General features: G+C 39.5%; 1 protein-coding gene across 4 annotated transcripts; it reads left to right on the top strand.

Moving 5' to 3' along the window:
- The first annotated feature begins 250 nt into the window (after positions 1 to 250).
- TIAL1 (TIA1 cytotoxic granule associated RNA binding protein like 1) lies at positions 251 to 22,994 on the top strand. 4 transcript variants are annotated; one of them, XM_064144264.1, is made up of 13 exons: positions 251 to 543; positions 8,237 to 8,333; positions 11,540 to 11,689; positions 12,008 to 12,062; positions 12,378 to 12,465; positions 14,331 to 14,406; positions 17,121 to 17,229; positions 17,512 to 17,607; positions 17,788 to 17,872; positions 18,142 to 18,265; positions 18,701 to 18,840; positions 19,411 to 19,515; positions 19,802 to 19,891. In XM_064144264.1, the coding sequence occupies exons 1-12, from the start codon at positions 515 to 517 to the stop codon at positions 19,505 to 19,507; spliced, it is 1,146 nt and encodes a 381-aa protein (XP_064000334.1). In that variant the 5' UTR covers positions 251 to 514; the 3' UTR covers positions 19,508 to 19,515; positions 19,802 to 19,891. The 4 variants fall into 4 exon arrangements, with proteins under 4 accessions (XP_064000334.1, XP_064000333.1, XP_064000335.1 ...); XM_064144263.1 differs by lacking the exon at positions 19,411 to 19,515 and having other exon boundaries at positions 262 to 543; positions 19,802 to 22,994; XM_064144265.1 differs by lacking the exon at positions 19,411 to 19,515 and having other exon boundaries at positions 265 to 543; positions 11,591 to 11,689; positions 19,802 to 22,994.

The following is a 22,994-nucleotide window of genomic DNA, read 5'->3' on the forward strand; positions in this document are numbered from 1 at the left end:
CGCACAGCGGCGAACCTTCCCGGGCTGCCGGCAGCCAATCCGCGCCGCGCTGCCCGCCCCGCTCCCGCCCGGCATGCTGGGAGTGGTAGTTCCTCCCCGCCCAGCTCCCGCTGGGCCGCGTCGGGGTGCGCGGCCGGAAGACTACAGCACCCAGAAGGGCGGTGCTCTCTGCTCTCCGTCCCTCCGCCCCGTCCCGGTGGGTGCCTACGATCCCCACAGCGCTCCGCGGCGCGGCGGCGGGGCCCGGGCGGGAGGATCCGGTCCGAAAGGGTAGCGGGCCGGCGGGGCGCGGCTGCGCGGAGCGCGGCTTCCTGAGTGTCTGGTGGCGGCGGCCATTTTGTGGTGCTTCTTCCCTCCGCTGTTCGGGCTGCGGTGTCGGGACCTGGCGAGGGGACGAGACGGAGCGGGGGGAGCCGGGGCCCTCACCCTCACCTTCCCTTCGCCTCCCTGCGCAGCGGAGCCCCCCTCCGGCGCTGCCCCCGGGTGCAGCTGAGAGCGGCACTCACTCACCATTATGGAAGACGACGGGCAGCCCAGGACCCTGTAAGTGGGGAGGGGGCCGCGGGGTTGCCGCGGGGCCGCGGCGGTGCAGATGCTTTGGGGGTGGAGTGAGCCTCAGTGGCCCTGAGGCGGCGAGGGCTGGGCGGGCGGCAAGGCGAGGCGGGGAGCGGGATGCGCTCCCGCAGGCGTGCGTGGCCGGGCCGCGATGGGGGTGGGGGAAGCGGGGCCAGGGGGGCGCGGAGGGCGAGAGGGTCCCGGGAGAGCGGGAGGAGGTGGCGGGCAGGAGAGGAGCCAAGTGTGGCGTAGGGCAGACCGTGTGCGGGAGGGATGGGGAGCGGGGTCCGGAGCTGGCCGTGTGGAGGGGAAGCGGGTGTCGGCCGAGGAGCGCAGAGAGGGGAGAGGAGACCGGGCAGCACGGGAAAGCGTAGCTGCCAGCAGCGGAGACGGCTTGCGTTGCGCCAATTCGGGGGGAAACCGGAGCTGCCGCCGTCGTGGCGGCAAGGGGATTCGGGCTTTAAGTAGGTCTGTATCCAGACCCCCACTGCTGGGGGCGGAGGGGGGTGTCGTGTAGGTCAGAGGCAGCCGCGCTGCCCGGCCTGCGGGCACAAGCCTCTCCCGGGGCCGGCGCCAAGGGGAACGGGTCGGGTCGGCCGTCCTCGGGTCCCCTTCGCAGCGGTCCCGGCGGTAGAAAAGTTCTTTGTGTTCTGCCTGCGGTGGGTGAAATGGGAAACGCCGTAAACCAAGACTCTATAGCGGGCAGAGAGGAGAAATTGCTTTTCCCTCCAGTATTTTACCGTGTGGTTCAGTAACAGCCTTTTGGGCCCTGGGAAAAAAAATGACTATACGTTGGCCGTGTCTTTCTAGGCAGTGTTTAATCACTTGGTGGCTGTCATCTGCTTTCTGATTTAAAACATACGTTTGAGCTTTCTTTCCTGATGTTGAGTTCAACTCTGTAGTATTGTTTTGATGGGCTTTCTTTGTCCTGTTGACTTAGGGGGGAAGGAGTAGTATGTATGTATGTATGGTTGAGAGCACGTAATTCTGTTTGGGATTATTACAACTAGCGGATAGATTTTCAGTTTCCAGTTGCCAAAGGATGTTAGGTGCTGTATAAACAATTCAAGATTCAAGCCGTCCATATAAGAAAGGCAATCTCAAGGTTCAGGCTGCCCCTATGAGAAACACCGCTCAAGACAGTGCAGATGAAATCCTTGTCTCTTTAGGTTTGGGGACGGTAGCCTTCAGGAAGGCTTTCAAAGGTAATTTGGGTTGAAGGGCACTTTAGAGAAACTACTGAAACAAAGTAATGTATCTCGTGAGTTTTGTTTCTACTACCAAAATGATGACTTGGCATTTAAAGCTTTTCCAGGCAGTTTGTGTTTTTCTCCTTCCTGTGCCTGCAAGTTCTTTTAGCTTGTTTGTGATGTAGTATAAGTACTTAACTTAGTACTTGTTCCCTGAGATGCATACTTTAAATAAGCATATCTTGAATGCTTTTTTTGTTGACTGCTGAAATGATCTGAGTTTACTTGGCCCTGAGAGTGGATAGAATTTTCAGAGTGTTGCTTTAGAATGAGAGGAGGGAAAAGGGCAAAGTTAACACAGTGTTTTACTTCGGTTTATTTACAGGATTCCTCCTTTTCTGATTGGCTCCTCTTTTTTAAAAATACATGCTTTGCACCTAGAGCAAGTTTTCAGGGGCTCTCTTGCACCTAGAGCGAGTTTTCAGGGGCTCTCTTGCACCTAGAGCGAGTTTTCAGGGGCTCTCTTGCACCTAGAGCGAGTTTTCAGGGGCTCTCTTGCACCTAGAGCGAGTTTTCAGGGGCTCTCTTGCACCTAGAGCGAGTTTTCAGGGGCTCTCTTGCACCTAGAGCGAGTTTTCAGGGGCTCTCTTGCACCTAGAGCGAGTTTTCAGGGGCTCTCTTGCACCTAGAGCGAGTTTTCAGGGGCTCTCTTGCACCTAGAGCGAGTTTTCAGGGGCTGTCTTGCACCTAGAGCGAGTTTTCAGGGGCTCTCTTATTGCTAACAAATGTTGCTACTACACAGAAGTGAGTTCTTTTCACTAGTGCATCCATAGGTACTGACAAGAGGTGTAGGTACTGACTGAAACAGCTTCTCTACAGCTGCCCAAGGTGTTTTATTGCACACATGATGCTCTGTTTAATTTGTCAAACTAATAAACAACATATACATTCATTTCCTAATAGCTTTGTAGTAACTACAGTCATGTGGGTAAACTTTCTTGTAATTATTTGATTAATTTCATCATAGAACAGAGTTCTGCTCTAGCATTTCTAACATCTCACTCTTGTCCCTACTTTTATCTGAAATACCTTTACAATTAGGACTGGGAGTTGTGTTTTAAAGAGTATTATCCTGGGGGATACTTCTTCTGTAGAGCAGTTCTGATAAATGAAACTCACTGGCTCCCAAGAACAGCTAATAATATTGTGAGTTGAACTCCTTGGTTTTGTTTGTTTGTTTGTTTTTTACAGGGTTGGGGAAAGTAGGTGAAGAACAGTTTGTTTCAGTAGCCACTTGACCACGTGCATAAGCAGTTGGTTGCTAGTTTTAAGTGGTGTTTTATAAATGTCTTGAGTATTTAATTTATTCTTCCCAGATAGAAAAAACTAAACTTTTAGGCTAGAAAGGATTTTTTTTTTAATACTTGCAAGCAGGTTTTTTAATTCTAAAAAGGAAAATCCTTTCACTGTTCACTTAAATATTTATGTCCACCCTAAATATCTTAGGAATAATAATTGTTTCCATTTGCAGCACTTACAGGGCTGCTAGGTTGTTTTCAGTCATGAACCTCTAAGAATTTGAAATATTTTCTGAGGCTTAATATAGAAAATCTACAGCATTTGTAATTTCATTTCTCATATTTCATAAGTAGTAGGTCTGTATAGAAATCTGAATAATAACATTCAACATTTTCTGCCAAATTCTTTTCCTTAGTGCTCTAAACAATTTGGAAACGTGAGAAAAGGTAGACTCTTTGTAGGACTTGCAACAGTCCTCAAGTGAAATGTGATATGGAAGAGTCACAATGTGTCATTTTTTAGCTGGTTGTAAAACGAGCTGTGGTCTCTTTTTTTTATTTACACACTACTCAAAAACTGTTTTCTGAGTTTCTGCCAGGTCTCCTTCCCATCACAAGCCGTATGAAAGTCTTCTTTCTGCTTTGAAAGTGGAAGCTCAACTCTAATGAGAGTGGAAGCCAATGTTATCAGCTGTCACTGAGATCCAAATTTGTATGGTTTTTAAAAAAACCTAATGAGCAGTCACTGAATACCTAAAAGTTGTTGTATCATTAGCTTTGTTCTGTTATGCTCTTGGTGCCATGGAATTTGTAACTGAATCAGCAGCTGGATTCTCTTCTACTTCCTTGCAGCTCTCTTGCAGAGGAATATTGTCTGCTAGTGGAGTCTACAGAGTGGATTTTTCTTGGCATCATTTTATTTCCAGTAGCTCACTAGTACTAGGCAGAGATGCTGCTACAATTTCTGTGGGCTTTTCACCACATCAGTTACCTTACTGCTTATCATATTGTCTTCATTTAAATGCAAAATCTGCTGTTTCTTGTGTGTTGTCTGTGAGTGTGAAAACATATTTGCTATCTTTCCTCCAAGTAGTATATAGGGGAGTTTCATGGATCTAGAAGTAGTGGCTGTAAATATCCCTTTATTTTCTGCCTGTGTAGGGCACAATAAAAACCTAATTCACAGAATCACAAAATTAACCAGGTTGGAAAAGATCTCTAGGATCATCAAGCCCAAGCTATCACCTAACCCTTCTAATCAACTAACCCATGGCACTAAGTGCCTCATTCAGTCTCCTCTTAAACACTTCCAGGGATGGGGACTCCACAATCTCCCCGGGCAGCCCATTCCAATGCCAGTCACTCTTGCTGGGAAGAGTTTCTTCCTAGCATCCAGCCTGAACTTGTCCTGGCACAGCTTGAGGCTGTGTCCTCTTGTTCTGTCCCTGGGTCCCTGGCAGAAGAGACCAACCCCACCTGGCTACAGCCTCCCTTCAGGTAGCTATAGACAGCAATGAGGTCTGCCCTGAGCCTCCTCTTCTGCAGGCTGCACACCCCCAGCTCACTCAGCCTCATAACCGGGCTGTGCTCCAGCCTACTTACCAACCTCAGTGCCCTTCTCTGGGCACCTTCCAGCACCTCAACATCTCTCTTGAATTGAGGAGCCCAGAACTAGACATGGTACTCAAGGTGTGGCCTAACCAGTGCTGAGTACAGGGCAGAAGGACTTCCCTGGTCCTGCTGGCCACACTATTGCTGGTCCTGCTGGCCACACTATTGCTGATCCAGGCCAGGATGCCATTTACCTTCTCAAGAAGATGTTTTTTTCTGTTCAAGCCAAGTAGTTCAATTCTAAAACTCATTATTTGCCTCTTTTATTCTTTGGATAATATACAAGAACTAGGGATTTCAAGTGCAGTTTGCTGTTCGTTGTGTTGTCAGCACCATTCAAAGGTGTAATATATTGAAATTTATACCAGGAGATAGATTTACATGGATAGAGATACATGTGGCTTTTTAATGTGCTTACTAATTGATATTTAAGTTATTCAGACTTGTAGGGGGAACAAATACTGTTACCTGTATGCAAAAAGCCACCACTTTTGCTGTCCTGTCACATTAAGCAAGACAACAGTGTATACAAGTATTGTAAGTGGTGCTTCTCTGTGGGGTTTTGTAATTTTCAACAAGTTTGAATAAAAGCTCCTCTAGAATGTAACAAACCAAAAATGTCATACAATGGCTTGTTAAAAGCCGTAGGTTTTCTTTAGGTGCCGTTCTGCTTATTTTGGTTTCATAAAGTAGAATGGAAAGTTACATTATACCATGTGTAAATTGAGTTAGAAAGGGGGAAATGGGGAGCACCAGTATAGGCTGGCATTGTGTTGGGTGATTAGCATCAACTAAGGGAAGTTTTGTGTTTCCAGAAAGGTCTCTGTGTCTAATGTGTTGAATCTATTTCTTTCCTTGGTGATGTAGTATTCGAGTGTTGTACACTGAAGATGTTTTCTTCTATAAGGTTTTTAAGTCGTCTTTAACTGTACTGCAACCTACTTAAGGGCATGAAAGTAACCATCAAAGCTTACCATTTGGTGTATTGTTGCAGATTTGTACAAGTTTATATTCCCATATTTTACAAGCAGTTAAAGAAGTTCAGGTCTCTATGGATGTTGTTCTTGCTCCATGAACTTTCTATTATGAAGTATTCTTAGCATGTGTATTACTCAAGTTTCAGAGTGTTAGCAACTTGTGAAAGATATTTTCTTCTGACTCTGGTAAGATTAAACATCAAGGCAGTGTATACATGTGGAGAATTATTGGGCCATTAGGACTTCACATGCCACTTGAATCCGGCAGTCAGCTGGTTCAGAATTACACTGACTTTTCTATGAAGAGGCAACCTGTTTGATAGCTCAGGTTTGTGATGCAGGGTTCTCACTCAACCATCCTGACAGAGACATAGTGGTATTGGAAAACCACCTAGTGTCTCTCCTAGCAGTTGGTGTAAATTATCTCAATTCAGTAGACTAATAAGCAATGACTTTTTTCTTTTTAAATGAGATCAAGAGGAATTCTTCATATTGTTTTTCAGAGTTGTTGCATTTCCAAAAGCACATTAATATTGCATGGGAGAGACTGAGATTTTGGTTTTTCTGTACTGCTAACTGTACTCCTTACTATAGCTCATTTTTCAGTAGCAGTAACTTTAATGGGACTTCATTTCATGTCACTGCTGCTGTGCAGGCCCTAATCTCGGTATGCTGTTAGGGCATGGTGTTAATAGTGTTCCACAACATGCAAAGGAAACAAGTACTAGTAATAAGTTCCCAGCAGTACTGACACTTTTCTGAGGGAACTTCTACTGGCAATGATATTTTCCATCTGATTTTAGTAGTATCTGCAAAGGTTAATATTACCCTTTAAAACTATTGGCAATTTACAATTTAATCTTGGTGAATGATTAACAAAAATTTAGTGAAGGTTTCAGAAGGAAAGTGTGGATAAATGTTTAACTGCTGTATTTCAGAACAGAATTGAAAGATGAATGCAATAGGCAGTTTGTCCTGTCAAGGATCTAACACAATTCTGCAGTTTTTAACTTACTTCACTGATCTGCAGCCTGTGTTGTTATGAAGCAAGTGTAGCTTCTGTTAATTTGTACATACCGAGTAAGAAAATAGCGAGTACGTGAGGGCTTATCATGGCTCTTTCTCTATTCAGATGATGTGATACAGAAGAAATTCTCCGTGGCTTCTATGTAGCATTTGAGTCCTGAGTGAGAAAGTGCAGAACTGTTTCAGTCACTGAAAGATTAACAACATAGAAATCTGTTGATGCGCTGCATGGTGTTCACGTGAAAACAAGTAATGTCCATTTTGGTGTTGCTGAGGCTGGATGAAAACTCAGTTGTCAAACAGAATTTGTTCAGAGTTTTTAAAGAGATGCCTGTCAAGAAAAAGAAGTGTGCACTTAACAGGATATACTTAAAAGCCTAAGAAATGCCACGTTTATGGTCACTGTAGTGCATTAACAGCTTAGACTGTATTTAATTTGCTTTGTTATGATATTCTGAAATAGATCAGAGTAAAAGGAACAAAATGTTATTTGTTTCAGCACAAAACTTTTGCTCCTGTTATTGATTGCATTTGAATACTTTGTCTTGACAGGCTGGCTTGTAAATATGATGAATGCCCCTGTGCTGATGACTTCTGAGTTCTGTAGCTGTGACAAGCCTCTCTTAACTGATCTCTTTGTTTACAATTTGATTACAAATTAGTCACTTCTAGGAATTCAGTTTTATGTGCATGACTTTTTCAGCCATTTCTGTAGCCTGGTTTTGTTTCTTGTGAGTGCAAAGTGTAGCAGAAGTAGCTCTATAACTCTGCTATTGGATTTGTGACCATCTGGGTAAATCTGGGGCTATGTAAACTTGATAGGTATTTCAAAACTTGGAGTTACTACTATGGTTTTATAAGTAGTTTTTTTTTTTTTTACTTATTCCTGATTTTTATTTTATTCAGGAATAAGTACAAAAAATCAGGAAACATGTGTGTTACTAAAATAACACTCAAATTTGGGGGAGTTTTACAGAGGTGGTAGCTGTTGAGATTGGCGCTGTGTGGAGCATTCTTGTGACATAATGCTGCAGAAGTTATCTTGAATTGCTGAGTAGACTGGTTTTCCAGATTTTTAGGAAGACAGAAAGATTGAATTGGTCTCTTGGAAGGCAGCACAATTTGTTTGAGAACTACTGGTGAGCTAACAGGGGGGTTAGATGTGGATTCCTACCCAAAATCAGAAGTACTCTTGATTAGGTGCTTAGGAAGTTGAACTTAAAACATCTTTACCCAGTGCATTCCTTGTTCTACCCAAAGTTCTAGAGAAATGCTTCTTCCTGCCTTTGACATTTCTCTTCTAAAGAGGTGATTGACACTGAATGTCAGTGTCCAGTTTTATGCTTGAATCAAGCTTCATGTTCTCAGTTGTGTGGCCAACTTGGTAATTTGGGAACCGTGTGAATGCTGCATTAAAACTACATCATGAAATAATTTGTAAATGCTGCCTTTAAGATACTTGGGTTATTTAAAGAAAGTTCTTTATGATCATGTAAAACTTGGAAATTGTAACCACCTCATTTGGAAAAAAATGAAAAATCCTGGTTTAAAATGTTGGTTTTTCTGTTTCTTTGTGTAGCTATGTAGGAAACCTCTCCAGAGACGTGACTGAAGTTCTTATACTTCAGTTATTCAGCCAGATTGGACCATGCAAAAGCTGTAAAATGATAACAGAGGTAAGGCTTTTCACATTCAGGGGAGTAGTGAGTGTAATGTAAATTGGGATAAAGATGTGCAAAAGAAATGGAATTGGAGGCTTCTTTTGGCATTACTGGTAGTGAGGTTTTACATTGATTATGTTTGGTTTAGGGATAACTCTTTGCAGATGAGAACCATTGTTGTGTGCAGTCCTCTACTTTTGCCTGCTCCCCTGGCATACCTTTTATCAGCTGATGACAAGATTCCACTTTGTTTAAAGAATTGTTACCCCCTCTGCTCAGAACCAAGCTGTTCTGATGATGAGTAACCTTGCCCTCTCAAGTGTTATTCGTGGCTATTTCATGCATTTTTCACTTTATTTCAACATGACCCTCAGTAATTCTTTGCCCCCTTAAATAAATGCTTCTTCACTATGGATGAAACTTAAAAAGTGCTTCACTGGTCCTCTTCTGTGTCAGTGCAAATAACTCCTCTGCACATGTCTGTTCTTAAAATGATTCTGTTCTTGAAACAAAGTGATAAAATTTCTGTAGTATTCCAGAGAAGGTCTTTTGTGCAAAGTCTTGGTAAGTACTAATGCTTTGTTCTCTCTGTTGTGTGCTTTGATACATTAAGGGTTTATAGCTGTTTCTGTGAGCTTCTTTGACACATCATAGGCAACTCCTTGTTTCTAGTATTTTTCCTTGCTTCTGCATTTAGAACTGATAAACTTTGAGCAGAATAGTTGAAATTTTTCTACGTTTCATCACGGGGTCTTCAACTCTGGTTTTCTGTATGCTCTTCCTACTTTTTACTACTTCTGCGTCATACTGAATTATATTTACAGATATTCTGAGTACAGTCACATTATTGGTAGGATTGTTAATAAAAGGTGAGTCTTGCCACTAGATTTCTTTAGGAACACTCCTCTCTTTCAGCCTATCACATGGCACTTTTTTGGTTTTTAGGTGTTTATTATCCACCTGTTGCTTACTTAATCACTCATCCTTGTCTTAATGAAGTACCACATGGGAAATTGTTAGTTAAAACTTCTTAGTGTAAAGGGAAAATATGGGAGAGCTCTTAAATTTGTTAGGGAAAGATTAGTAACCAGAAGAATATCAGAGTGCAGTTGTTGTTCTAAACAGTTTTGATTGTTACGCACAGGTACTGCTGCTACAGCCTTTGGCTGGTAGATGTTAGCGTTAGACTGATTTCTTAAGAACCAGACGAGAGATTCCAATACTCATTTTATCTTGGTTCAGATTTGTGGTGTTAATATTTTACATAATCATAGGAATAACAAGCGAGACTATGGAATAAGTAGATAAACAAAAAGCTACTTGCAGCTATATTCAGTCATACAGAGGTGAATGCACTGGGCTGACCTTAGCACCTGTCACCGAGCAGTCAGCAAGTGCAGGTTGGATTCTAGACTGGAACTGGCCTGCAGCTACAGCCAGTGCTTTTAATGTCAAAGTACCTGTCCATTCTTCTAATTGCTGTGTTGCAAACTTTCCAGAGGCACTGAATTACATTTAAGTGGTTCTTACCTGTCCATTGTTGTTAATACCATCAGTCAAGTCTGTACCTGAATGCTTTCAAGACTTTTCTGTCCCCCCCCCTAATTTAGTCAGGTGTATGAACTGTTTGTTCACTCTCCTTTTCATTTGCAGAGAATGTAACATGAATGTATCAAGCATGTAGAGGTCTCTAGTGTTTATTTGGGGTGTATGATACTTGGGATGATATCACCAGCATTCATGGGTGTCTTGAACAGCTAAAGATCTGGGCTTCTGCAAAAAAAGGCTCTCCTCAGGATCAGACAAGCTCAAACAGCTAAAGAGGACCTCTACACAATCTAAAAGTAGAACTTGTACTTCAGCTGAAGCATGAATTGCACTAAATCTGCTGTAGCCTTGGATAGGTTTCCCAAATTTTGTTTTCTTTGCAGCAGGAAAGCAGTACAGGGAGTTACTGTTTTGGAGTGTCTCAGGCGATGTTACTTAAACTCTTTATGATCTCAGGTGTATTTTCTCTCATCTGTTCGTTTTGCATCAGTTAGAAACAATATTGACAATGTTTAGAAGGATGACTTCAGACTACTTCATAATTGTAGGCATATGAAAGCCTTGCAATCAGTTTAGCTGTTTAGATCTTGATAGCTTTCCTTTTTCGAGTGTAGACAGAACCAAGTCTGAAGGTGTACAATGCAGTTTTATGGGGTAGAATTGGAATTTCCCTGTCCATAAAAGCATGTATAGATTTTAAGTAATAAAACTGATAAAAACCCTGTCCTAACCTGTATTACATTCTACCTAAAGTTGGGGGAGGTTGATGTGAAAAGTAATGATATCAAAGCAGCTTTTATGTGCTAGACCTTTTCCTATCCATGCAAGAGACAGTTTTTTAGTTGAATATTAATGCTCACCACATTTTAGTTCATGTACATGCAGAGTAGTTAATGTAGATGTTTTGGTGTGAAAGCCTAGTTCTTAGACTCATGACATCTTTTAGGAAGATAAATCCAGTGTTAAAGTTGACATTTGAATCATCTTTTCCACTTAATCAGCTTTCCCTGGAAACTTTTAAGTTCTTTGCACCTGATATTCTGGTACATGTAATACTTCAGTGAGCTTTGCTAGTATTTTTAAAGATTATTTGATAGGCCACCCTACAAAACCAGCTTATATCGAAGATGTAACTGAGGAACAATCCAGGATTAGCTTTTCCCCCCTCAAACTGTTTTGGGAAACTCTTACACCCAGTTGCTTGGTATATAGTTTTCCACTTCAGACTGAGAATATGCTGCTTCTAAATTGCTGCCTGCACATGATTTTTTCAGGTAAATAGAAGGAAGGATTTCTTAAGTAGGAAGAGAGAACACTGGTGAGGGCATACCCAGAGAACAAACCCTTCAGGCTTTGAGTGTACATATATATATATATGTGAGGCAGAAGACCATTTTTGTGCTTCTCTCCATTCTTCACCGTTCCCCCCCTGTTCCCTGCAGTCTGCATATCCTCTTTCAGGTAGTTGAGTTTGTTTTAGCTCAGTGAACTTAAAGCACTGAGCCCTCCTACAGAATAAGCTATACTTCACAAATTGTTAAACCTTTAATAAAAAGGCCATCTGAATTCTTGCATTTGAAGTATAATATCAAAGGCAATTTCATAAATCTGATGCAAATAATTCTTAAAGTTTCTAGCTGTAAGTAATATATTTTCCTGGATTTTCTTCTCAGCAACCCGATAGCAGAAGGGTCAACTCTTCTGTTGGATTTTCTGTTTTGCAGCATACAAGCAATGACCCTTATTGCTTTGTGGAATTTTATGAACACAGAGATGCAGCTGCTGCATTAGCTGCTATGAATGGGAGAAAAATTTTGGGAAAGGTAAGTTGCTTGCTTTGTCATCTTAGATTTAAGTTATATGTAGATTTGTAGAAGAATGTTAATAAATTAACTGTGGGACATGCATTTTGTTAAAGATGCTTGCCAAGGTTAAGTATTGATAGAATGTTTTTGGTTTTAAATACTGATTTTACAAAAGTAAGCCTTGTTTAGGAAATGTGTTGTCTGTGATGTTCTAATTACCAGAGTGTTTTTATGTTGAATGATTCCTAAACATTGACAGTTATAACCCACCCTTGAATGAACTTACAAAATGTGAACGTTTTGTGGATTTATACTAAATCTTATACTTATTTTCAGGAGGTCAAAGTAAACTGGGCAACAACACCAAGTAGCCAGAAAAAAGATACATCCAGTAAGTAAAGTAATGCCACAGTAATACTTCTGCAAAAATACTTCACAACGTGGTAATGATTTGTTTTATAAATGCATCTCGATGTAACTTTTCTCCTTCCCATCTTGTGTTTAATAGAAGTTTTGTAAACTAATTCTTCTGTTCCTGCTTTACCACTGGGGAAACTGGAGTGGACAGATTAAATTGCTGCTGCTCATCAAATGGAATCCTCGGGCCTACCTGGTTCTCAGTGCTGTGTGCAGAGCATCACTTATCTCAGGAGTTGAAATTTTAGATAGCAGTTAAATATTTGATTAGTAAATTATTTATTTGCAGATCACTTCCATGTGTTCGTTGGGGATTTAAGTCCAGAAATAACAACAGAAGACATCAAGTCAGCATTTGCTCCTTTTGGTAAAATATCGTAAGTATCATAATAAACATTCCCAATATCAGTTAGAAAATGTGCCAGTGAATACTTGTTTCTGAGTTGAAATGTTATTTCTTGCTGTTTTAGGTATTTTTTTTCTGACGTGAATTTCTTTTGGGTGGGCTCTAACAAGGGGGTGGTTGGTTGATCTCAGTATCTGTTGTGGTTGTAAATGCAGTAATGTAATTGTGCTCTGGTTTTGCTGAAAGCAATGTGCTTTTAACCTCATTTACATGCTAATGTCCTTCAACTTTTTATTACAATTTAATTACTGTTACTAAGCGTGACTTTGTTGTTCAGAATGTGTACAGGGAGTAGTGACTTGACAAGGGGGTTTATGTTGCATCCTGTGTTTTCTGTGCATTCATACTGTTTCCTAGGCAGTATAGAAAACTGGGCAATTGGAATTTGATTTTTCTGAAGCGTTAGTTGAATGACTTGTGATTTGTTTTGGGAAAAAGCTGGTGCTTATGAGATTGATTAAATCTACTTTTGGGGATGAATTAAGATTCTAATACTTAAATGAAGGATGAATTTGCAACATGTGCACATTTCTGCCAGTTAAGAGAATGTTTCTTTTAACTTCTCAAAGATAATTCAGGTGGTACTAAATCACCATTTAACATTGCAAGAATCCTTATGAGTGCTAAAGGTTGTATGTCCAAAAAATAAAGTCTGTTAATGTTCTATCAGTTCATATTTATAAAAATCTTTCAAAGTTGCACATGAAGGTTTTTGTACTGATTTACAGGAATATATTTCTAAGAAAAAAAATATTCTTATTTTTCTTTTGTTCTGTACTCATATTTTTAAATGAATCATAAATCTGATTTCTTACCTCTGCTGTTTTGTTTACTTTGCTTTTTGTCTCTTAATGTGGTAAGTAGTACTGTTTTAAAAATCGATTTAAAGAGAATAATTCAGGTTTCTGTTTCTCAATCTATATTTATACCTGAGACCTGCAGTTTTTCTAAAGTCCAAGTCACAATTAAAAGTAATAGCATTCTGGTTATTTTGCAGAATTGCTCATAAGAATGGACAGGATCTTGAAGGCTAACTGCAAGGAACTGTGCACACTGGAACTCAGTTGTAGATTTTTTCTCATTTCTATTTATTCTTATTATACATTATTTATATATACATATTTTAGTATTTACATTTTAACATTCTATATTCAGTGCAGTTCTATATTTCCAATCATTTTAACTTACTCACTAAAATTTCTGTGTAAATTTGTTGTTTTCGTACTGGTGTGCTTAGCATTGTTGTTAGTTTTATTCTCCTTTCTTAAATTTCTGAAAATGTCAATTTTTCAAAATTTACAGCTACCCAAACTCCAAAATGATGGTAGAGAATTGACCAAGAAAAATAAAGAAATCTGTTAACAGGCCATGTATGCCTTTTAATTCCTATTTTTTCCTCTTTTTCGATTTTTTAATATTTCATATATTTTGTATCACTAGGCAGAAGACATTTAACTATTTAGAAAATGCATGGTAAATTAGATAGAATTGTTGCAGTAATTTATAGAACAGTAAACCTTAGAGGACCCTAGCCAATAGAATATTAGAAAAGGCAACTTTGTTTCTCTTATACTTCAAATCTGAACCTTCTAGTTTTAGCCAGTATAGGTTATGTGGATAGGTTGCATGTTTATTACATGTTATTTTTTTTTGTCCTACTGCTTTTTTCTAACAGGTGAAGAAGCAATAGGGAGAGGTCAGGAATGACTGTAGTTTTAGGGCTAACTGAATTTATAAGAAAAAATTATGCTCACAATACAGTGTGTGTGGTTCCTTTTAGTTTTTATTTTGCAGGTGATTTATATTGCCCTCATATAGCTGTGCTTCTTTTCACAGGGATGCACGGGTAGTTAAAGATATGGCAACTGGAAAGTCAAAAGGCTATGGTTTTGTATCTTTTTATAACAAACTGGTGAGTAATTGCAAGGTAGAGTTAAAATAATTGCCTGGTTTCCATTTCTGGTTTTGCCTACCATGTATCAGACTTTCCCTGGGGAAATAAATGTGCTTGCATGGGACAAAATCATTTCAGTCAAAAACTATCCCTTATTTATGGTCAGGGGTTGAAATGCTTCAGATGACAATGATGTGGTGAGAATATTGTGAAAGAAGCTGGTTTGGCTGGGTTAGGATAGCTCAGCTTGGTCTTTGGATCCATCTTTCCTACAGTGAGTTGGGTTCTGGTGTGATCAGTAGTACTTTGTGTCTCTCAGCTGCAGCATTGCAGCAGGCCCAGCACAGTTTCCTGTCTGAAGATAGGAGCCCCTGCAGAATGGTGTCCTGGAACCTCCAGTCTGAAGAAGTCAGTGTGACACCAGTCAGCACTATTTGGTGTTTGCCAGATTCAGGTTCATACCAAAGCTCAGTCTTTCTGGGACCTAATGCAGCCAGGTGTGTCTTATGCTGTAGTGTGGCTGGATTTATTTGCTTGAGCAAAGCTCCTAGTTGGGCCTTTGCTTGAGTTTTGAAATCTGAGATGGTTCTTTGTAGTGGGTAATCAATTTGGAGCTAAGAATGGGTTCTGTACTTACAAAGCGTTTTGCTTACACGTGTTGCAAAGGCCAAAGGGTCTTGATTTGATGTTGGGTGGTGTTACATAATGGGTAAGGTCATGCATGCATGAGAAGAAATGTTTCCAATGAGTGACTGGAACCCTTTCTGATACAGATATATTTGTAGCATTTAATCAGTATAAAAATGACTGATAAAAACAGTACTATGCCTTACCATTTATAGCGATACCATTATTGACTCAACACATCTTGGGAATTTGGAAGTTAAATGCTTGGGAGCATAAGAGATCTGTGAAGATCATTTAGAAAATTGTATGTGTTTCTGAGAACATTTAGGACAACATGGAGACATGGAACCGTTTTCCTTAAATACTCTGTATAGGAAGCACAGGCAGAGTTACAAGATGTAGGCATACAAGTATGGTGGAGTTATCTGAAGTCCTACATGTTAAGACTCTTTATTTTCTGCCTTCTGTAACAATTACGTGGAGCTGAACCTAAATTCCAACTTTCTCTACTGATTCCTTCCTGTTTGCAAATACCATAAGATACTGCAATTGATTTCGTTTATTTTTCCACTTGGGGTTGACTTCTTTTACAGGTATTTCATCTGTGATAGACAGGAGGAATAAATGTCTTGTTTCCTTCTGCCCCTCTTCCCTGATAATATGGTTGTGTTTGCTATCTGTGATCGTAGGGGAAATGTTAGACATATGGAATGCAACTTACAGGATTCTTTTAAGGCTGAGTCATAAAGACTCCAGCTTAAAGTTTGTATTCATTCTACAAAATTAATGGATGGATTTTAAATGTGATACTAACAATTGTTTGTAAATCTTAGGTCTGTATTGTTCATTCAAACAGCAGCTGCACGTGTGGTGTCATGGCATAACGTTCCTAAGCTGGTAGACTGGCAGCAGGATTCGTTAGAGCTAGCTTCCTTTCCTAGTCAGTTTGTAACTTAATTATATTTTGGGAGCAAGGATGATTTAGTGAATTGGGAGATTTTATTGTCTCATGGTTTGAGTTTTGTCTTTTAAGGTTTTTTTTCTTATTATTGGTTGTCTCATGATTTCTTTGTATTTATTTATTGTCTTCAAAATGAACAGTGTGTAATTAGAAATTTGAGTCAAGGTCATGAGTGGTGAGTTTGAGGCAAGTCTTGTAGCTGGGAACCCTCAGCGTGAGGCAGAACAGTGCTAGCTGCTCACCTTTAACTTGACCCCTATGTTCTTGTTTCTTGTGCTTGGTATTTTCTGTTTTCAGCTTTCTGCTCTGGAAAAGTATTTCAAACATGAGTACTATTAGCTCTAGTTTACTTCTTGTTGAGAATTAAGGAAAAATTGTTTCTTGCAAATATTAGCCAACTTACCCCTTGCTTACTCTAGGTATTTCTGCTTACAGTGTGAACTTAAAGATTGTCTTCTCAAGATAAGAAACGATGTGGGCCAAGAACTCTTGTTTGTGTTCCTAAGGACTGTAATAACCTAGAGAACTTACAAAGCAGTTAATGCTCACGGTATTATGCCTCCAGAGGGCAGAAGAGACAGAGGATTGTGCCAATGATAAATAAAAAGGAATTTGCATGCTCAGTCTATTTCAGTGTTACAGTTTCTAAGAAACTATCACTCAGCCTACCTAAACATGATGTATTATCTGGAGTAATTTAGTCTAACATCTCTATGGCCTTTGTGCTTTTTTTGGGCAGCTTTCAGATAGTCTAATACAGCTGCTGGTTCTGTAAAGGTAGTATATATATATGACTGGTCTAGTGGGGATGTCCCTGCTTACTGCAGGGGACATGCACTAGATGACCTCTAGAGGTCCCTTCTGGCCCAGCCCATTCTACGATTCTATGACTGCAGTTGGCTTCTAACTTGTGTGTAAACAAGGCAGGCTAGAGGAAGGTTTTAACAGATCACTTGTGAGTGGCTTCTCTGTCACTGATTAGTTTCAAGTTACTTCATTTTTGTCTGCTTGCTTTGGTTGTCCAGAATTTCATATACTTTTTAGTACTGTTACTGGTTTTGTCAACAGAATTCAACAACAATCAAATTTTTCTTAGAAGTAGGCTTGTATATCCTTTCTGAAAGTGTTATTTTGGTCTCTCTAGGATGCAGAAAATGCTATTGTACACATGGGAGGCCAGTGGTTGGGAGGCCGTCAAATCAGAACTAACTGGGCAACGCGGAAACCACCAGCCCCCAAAAGTACACAAGAAAGTAAGATCTTCATGCCATACTGTGCTGTTTGCTCCCTTGCACTTCAGGGCAGGAATAAAACACAGTGTAGCCAAAATCATGTCGCTTTAATTACCTGTCTAGCTTCACTTCCAGATCTTAAGGTGTAGATTATTTTGTTTTATCAATGTAACATTACTGTTCTATCGTAGAACATTGAATGTGTTTGTTAAATGTCTAATCATACCTGTGTATAAGGTAAGTATCTTCTGGGACTCTGCTTACCATTGACCTACTGCTTAAAAAAGCCTTCTTTCTTTATAGACAACACAAAACAATTGAGATTTGAAGATGTAGTAAATCAGTCAAGTCCAAAAAACTGTACTGTGTACTGTGGAGGAATTGCATCGGGGCTAACAGGTAGGATTTGGATTTACTGCTCTTTTTTATTCTGGAAGGGGTTTTTGGACACAAAGATGGTTACTAATTCAAAACTGTTGTATTTTATAGATCAGCTTTGGATTTACTGCTCTTTTTTATTCTGGAAGGGTTTTTTGGACACAAAGATGGTTACTAATTCAAAACTGTTGTATTTTATAGATCAGCTTATGAGACAGACTTTTTCACCATTTGGACAGATTATGGAAATAAGAGTGTTCCCAGAAAAAGGTTATTCATTTGTAAGGTATGGAGAGATGAAAACAAGATCTGATGTTGTTCATGTGCCGATGTTTCACCTTGCAATGTCACTGGATACGTTAAAAGATGTCACCATATATTCATTGGAAAATGGAAAACTTTTATAAGGGGCCACCAGGCTTTTCACTGAGAAGCTGAGTATCTGTGAAAGCAGATGTTATGCTCTGGATTTGCTGTATGTATGGAGCCTCTGATTTTTACCATGAGGAGGAAGTACTCTCAAGCATAACATTAGTTTGTTCTTACCTTTTTTAGATTTTCAACCCACGAAAGTGCGGCTCATGCTATTGTTTCAGTTAATGGAACCACAATTGAAGGACATGTTGTTAAGTGTTATTGGGGTAAAGAATCCCCTGATATGACTAAAAACTTCCAACAGGTAATTGCACTTGAAACTTTTCATTGTGTTACAATAGTGTACATGCCTGTAATGCCTTTCCAGTTATAACAGATGAGTTTTGTGGTAGAGTTCTTATGAAATTCCGTGTTCTGTCTCAGTTATGTTCCAGTTGTTGGACTAAGGATTTTGATGAAAAACGTGTTTCTATTTTCTGGATGTGATTCAAGATAGGGAGAAACTTGGAAGTAATTCTGATTATTGCTATTTCAGACTAGGTGACTCCCCAACCAAATGTTCTCTGGTGTTTCAGCACACGCAAACACAGTTTTCAGTACGAAGATCTAATTAAGTCACGGTGATGTCTTGCTTTTCTGATCTCATTATTGCTTATTTTAGCCCTGTGACTGATGTAGCTGAAGTTTTTGCTTTCAGCAGCACAGAAGGAACATAATTCATGTATTATTCTCTCCTTAGGTGGATTACAGTCAGTGGGGGCAATGGAGCCAGGTATACGGAAATCCACAACAGTATGGGCAGTATATGGCTAATGGGTGGCAAGTACCATCATATGGAATGTATGGCCAGGCATGGAATCAACAGGGTTTTGGAGTAGAGTAAGTAATTGGATTGAATTATTTTTTTCTTCTTTTTTTAAAGAATATTCCAGGAATGTTTTGAGTTTCAGGCTCATTTGGTGCAAGGATATTGTACAAGGTTTCAAGCCTTAGGTGGACTCCTATGTGCTTAAAACTTTGTTTAATAATTTCCATGGACCAAATAATGAGACGAATCACTCTGCCTTGTACTCCAGCACACATTTTGTGTATGGGTGTTTGGAAGCTGAAGACACAAAAACCTGCTTCTGTGGTAGAGTTTTGGGTGGTATAAAGAAATTTTCTGGCTTCTGACTTGAGGTGATGAATATTGGAGAGTCTGAGTCCAGGTATTTGCCTAAAAGGTTTCTAACTCCAGAGAGAAATACATCCTGGACATCTTAACTGGGGCAGTTTCAGAATGTGGGTGGGCTTTTAATACTTGATCTCTTCAAGAACTGAACTCTTCACAGCTTTTTCTTTTAACATACTTTTAAAATCACTTCTTTGTTTACGTAGTTCTTCATTATCTCTTGCCAATTAAACATATTAAGCCCTGATAAACCTATCACTGGTATTCATGCCAATCAGGCCTTGGGGAATTTTGTGCATTTCTGCATCACTGATGTTGACGTACAGCCACCTGCGTATGTACCTGCCTTTGGAGGCGGTTGTCCCATGCTACTAGTACCTGAGGTTTGTGGGGCTTTTTTTCTCCTTTGTTCTTAAAAAGCTCTAGGATGTTTTCAAGAACCAGATGTTGTAGCACTTTAATCTGAATTAATCATTAAAAACAAAAAGAGATTGTTCTCTTTTGGTCTGAATAGTAATGTAGGAAGTATGTTTTTATGTTCTCTTTTGGTTTTGCCTTTTTTTTTTAAGTCTTTGTCCTGTAAATAACTTGACTAGCTTGCATGATTGTTTTTTTTTTTCCTCATCTCTTCCCCATTTTGTTTCTCTAACCATCCTGTTTCTTTTTAAGCCAATCTCCATCTGCCGCCTGGATGGGTGGATTTGGTGCTCAACCTGCCCAGGGACAAGGTGCTCCTGTAATACCTAACCAAGCTGGATATGGTATGGCAAGCTACCAAACACAGTGAGCTGGGACTCTGTTTTAAAAGTGTGTATTTCATGATAGGCTGCAGTTTCCAGTGACATTCTGAAGACTGGAATGTAGACAATGGAGAGGAGAGAGGAGGAAAAAAAAAAAAAAAGAAAATATTTATTTTAAAAATGGAAATGTTTGGAACCTTTAGCACAGCTTTGCTTTGGTGAAGGACACAAATGTCTTCTAGTTCTGCCTTTTTAAGTTTTTGTTCATGATGGATATGAACATGTTTTTCTTTGTGTACAAAAATTCAAAATAAAGTCAATAAAGACAATTCTGACTACAAATTTTGATATAGTAGGAGAAATGGCGAATTAATTTGATCCTGAGGTTACCATTCCATTTTCTTTTTGGTTTTTTTTTTTGGTCTGTCCTCGGTGTTTTATATCACTGTGCTTTTTAAGAGAAAAATGACCTTGAACAACAGCCAGTTGCTTTTAGTTGAACACACATCCTGAAAGAAACTGTGGACCAATCAGTCCAACCCTGCTAGACAGTATTTGCCTTTCAAGGAACCTGTGGGTGTAGCTGAGAAAGTATCTCTAGGTCTTGGAATAATTTTTTTAAATGAAAAAAAAAAAAGTTTAATTTTTCTACATGCTAAAGAAAACTGATACAAAGAGTAGTTTGGTCTACAGTGGAAAACAGTACTGTCTGAGGAACTTCACCTGACTTTTACTGTCCACGTTCAGGCACACACTGAAACTTTTCAGAGGTGATTTGCTTCTTAAGACTGTAGGAATTTTGTGTTTTAATTTTGAGAAGTGAAAAAAAAAACAAAACAAAAAGGTTTTTTGCAAGTATGTTGTTTGTATTGCAATCAGACAGCCATACTTGTGCTTTTACATCAAGTTTGAAGGCTACACATTGTAAATATTTCATAATTGCAGTGTTTCAAAAGCATGCTCAAACCTAGAAGTAGCAATGTAATTATTCAAAGTAATACTTAATCTACTCTGCTGCTTTAAATGCAGTAGGTTGACAAGAATGTGCAAGACTGACATTTCCAAAGTTGGCAATTATGTAAAGTTACACAAAGAACTATAACAAAGAGCCTTAATTTTAATTTCATAAATCTTTTAATGCATCACCTTTTTTTGTCATTTAGAAATACAAAAAATTTTGGGTTTGCTTTACATTATTTGGTATGTAAATACATTAGTTAACGACCTTGTAAACCTATTTCAAGGTTATTATAAGTTGTATAGTATCTTGAGTGTTTTGGAAAATCTTGATGTTTTTTAAGTCTAGAAATATTTTGCCCAAGAATTTTTTAACAAGATTGTTAAAAACATCTTATTTTAGAGACTATTCAATGTGCCATTTGGTAAATGGAGATGCAGTTGAAACAGTACACTGAGTTGTGACTTATTTTTAATTAAAGTTTTTTGTCTTTATGGGTGGTTTGCATGTGATGAACCTGTACAGAGGCTGGGTTGTTTGTGTACTGAGTGTGTAAATGGATAAATCATGAAGATGTTTAAATGGTATACTTGGGTTATTTCTGAATTATTTTATGGATACATTGATATAAACTGCCTCAATAAATTTGAAGTTGAAAATGAATGTAAGGTAGATACACGTACTGTGTCTTACCCGTGACAGCTAGAGGGTGCAGGTGTTTCAGCCTTACACCCAAATACAGAGGCAGGCACAACCTAAAACAGCAGTAGGATTTGCAGTGGTAGTTCAATGAAGCAAACCTGCATTTTGAAAGAAACAGAATGTTTGATTTTAGAGGCAATAGCTCTAAATGAGTGTATGAGAAGCCACGTAGTTTATTTTCCCTGTTTCTTGTCGTGCAGGTGTTGCAGGTCAGAGCAGATTTTGAAATGGAAACTTGAAGTTTTGTTAAACCTAGGCAAGCTGTGCATATAATGACACTTAATGCTGTAGCAAATGGCATGAGGTGGTTTTCTTTTCCTCCTCTTCTACTTGACATGCTAAATAGTACCTTGACTTTTGGATCAGGTTGAAAGTGAGATATATACTGGAAGAGAGATTTAGTTGGTTGGCTTAACTGTACCCAGAGATACTTGGAACTCTGGGCACCTCGTGCATGCAATAATGACTGAAGTGTGGAACCATAAGTGCTTGTGATGACAGAGCTAGCCCTTTATCTGTGTTTCTCCTTCCTGGTATACTCAGTGTTTTTCCACTCCTGTTAGGAATCTGGTCTCCACAACTCTTGTTTTTCTATACATGTTGTATATATGTGTATATCTATGCGAGGATCGGCCTATACATTGTGGTTTGGAAAACAAAAACCACAAACAACTCTGCATTTTTGTTACATTGGGTGGTTTAAAAGAAACAACTTCACAGATTGGTAGCTATGTGAATTGGAAGGTACTTTAGGGTCTCTTAGACCTCACTTGAAATCTGGGGTTTCTGCATCATTCTAAGTGTTTGACATAACTGCATTCTGGGTGCATGTTGGTAGGTAAGCAGTTCTGTTCTTAAGGCACTACTGAAGATTTAGATGATGCAAGTACATTGCCACATAAATGCCCATCTGTATGGGTGTAAGATTAAGGCAGTGATCTTTCAGGTCTCGATGTGTAGATCACCTTAAATCTGATTATTCAATATGCCTGCTGTAGAGCTGGGCCGTACCTGACTGTGTTTCAGGATGAAAGATAAGATATACTTTCTCATTTTTAAGGCTTTTGTCATTGATTTTTATACAGCTTTTCCTTAATGGTGATACTTCTTCGCAGACTGCTGGAGGTAATGGGAGTCTCCAGTGTCCTTTAATGTTTTAGAGCACTGCAAGGAAGAGTTGTCCTTTGGATTGCTTTCTACTCAGTAGTGTTCACAAATGCGTCACTGACAGTGTTTTTGGCACCAAAGAGCCTCTTGCACCATACTGCTTTTATGAGTGACTGTTAAACTGTTGTAATTTCTCTCACTACGGAAATCAACCACTGCCTAACCCCTTCCCACTAGGATTTGGGATTTGGAAAGTATTGATTTATCATGGCTTAACTCGATTCGTGCAACCTGAAGCGAGGTTGTAATCTGCAGTTGCAGAAAGCATTCAATAAAAATGGAACCTGATAAAGGG

The sequence above is a fragment of the Pogoniulus pusillus genome, chromosome 6 (assembly GCF_015220805.1).
Source record: "Pogoniulus pusillus isolate bPogPus1 chromosome 6, bPogPus1.pri, whole genome shotgun sequence".
NCBI classification, from domain to species: domain Eukaryota; kingdom Metazoa; phylum Chordata; class Aves; order Piciformes; family Lybiidae; genus Pogoniulus; species Pogoniulus pusillus.

Bases quoted from the DNA above. Each gene is read 5' to 3' on its own strand.
- TIAL1 (XM_064144263.1), top strand. From the start codon at position 515: ATGGAAGACGACGGGCAGCCCAGGACCCT. The intron at 8,334-11,539 runs GTAAGGCTTTTC...TTTTCTTCTCAG, and splicing joins GCTGTAAAATGATAACAGAG to CAACCCGATAGCAGAAGGGT. The intron at 11,690-12,007 runs GTAAGTTGCTTG...ACTTATTTTCAG, and splicing joins GGAGAAAAATTTTGGGAAAG to GAGGTCAAAGTAAACTGGGC.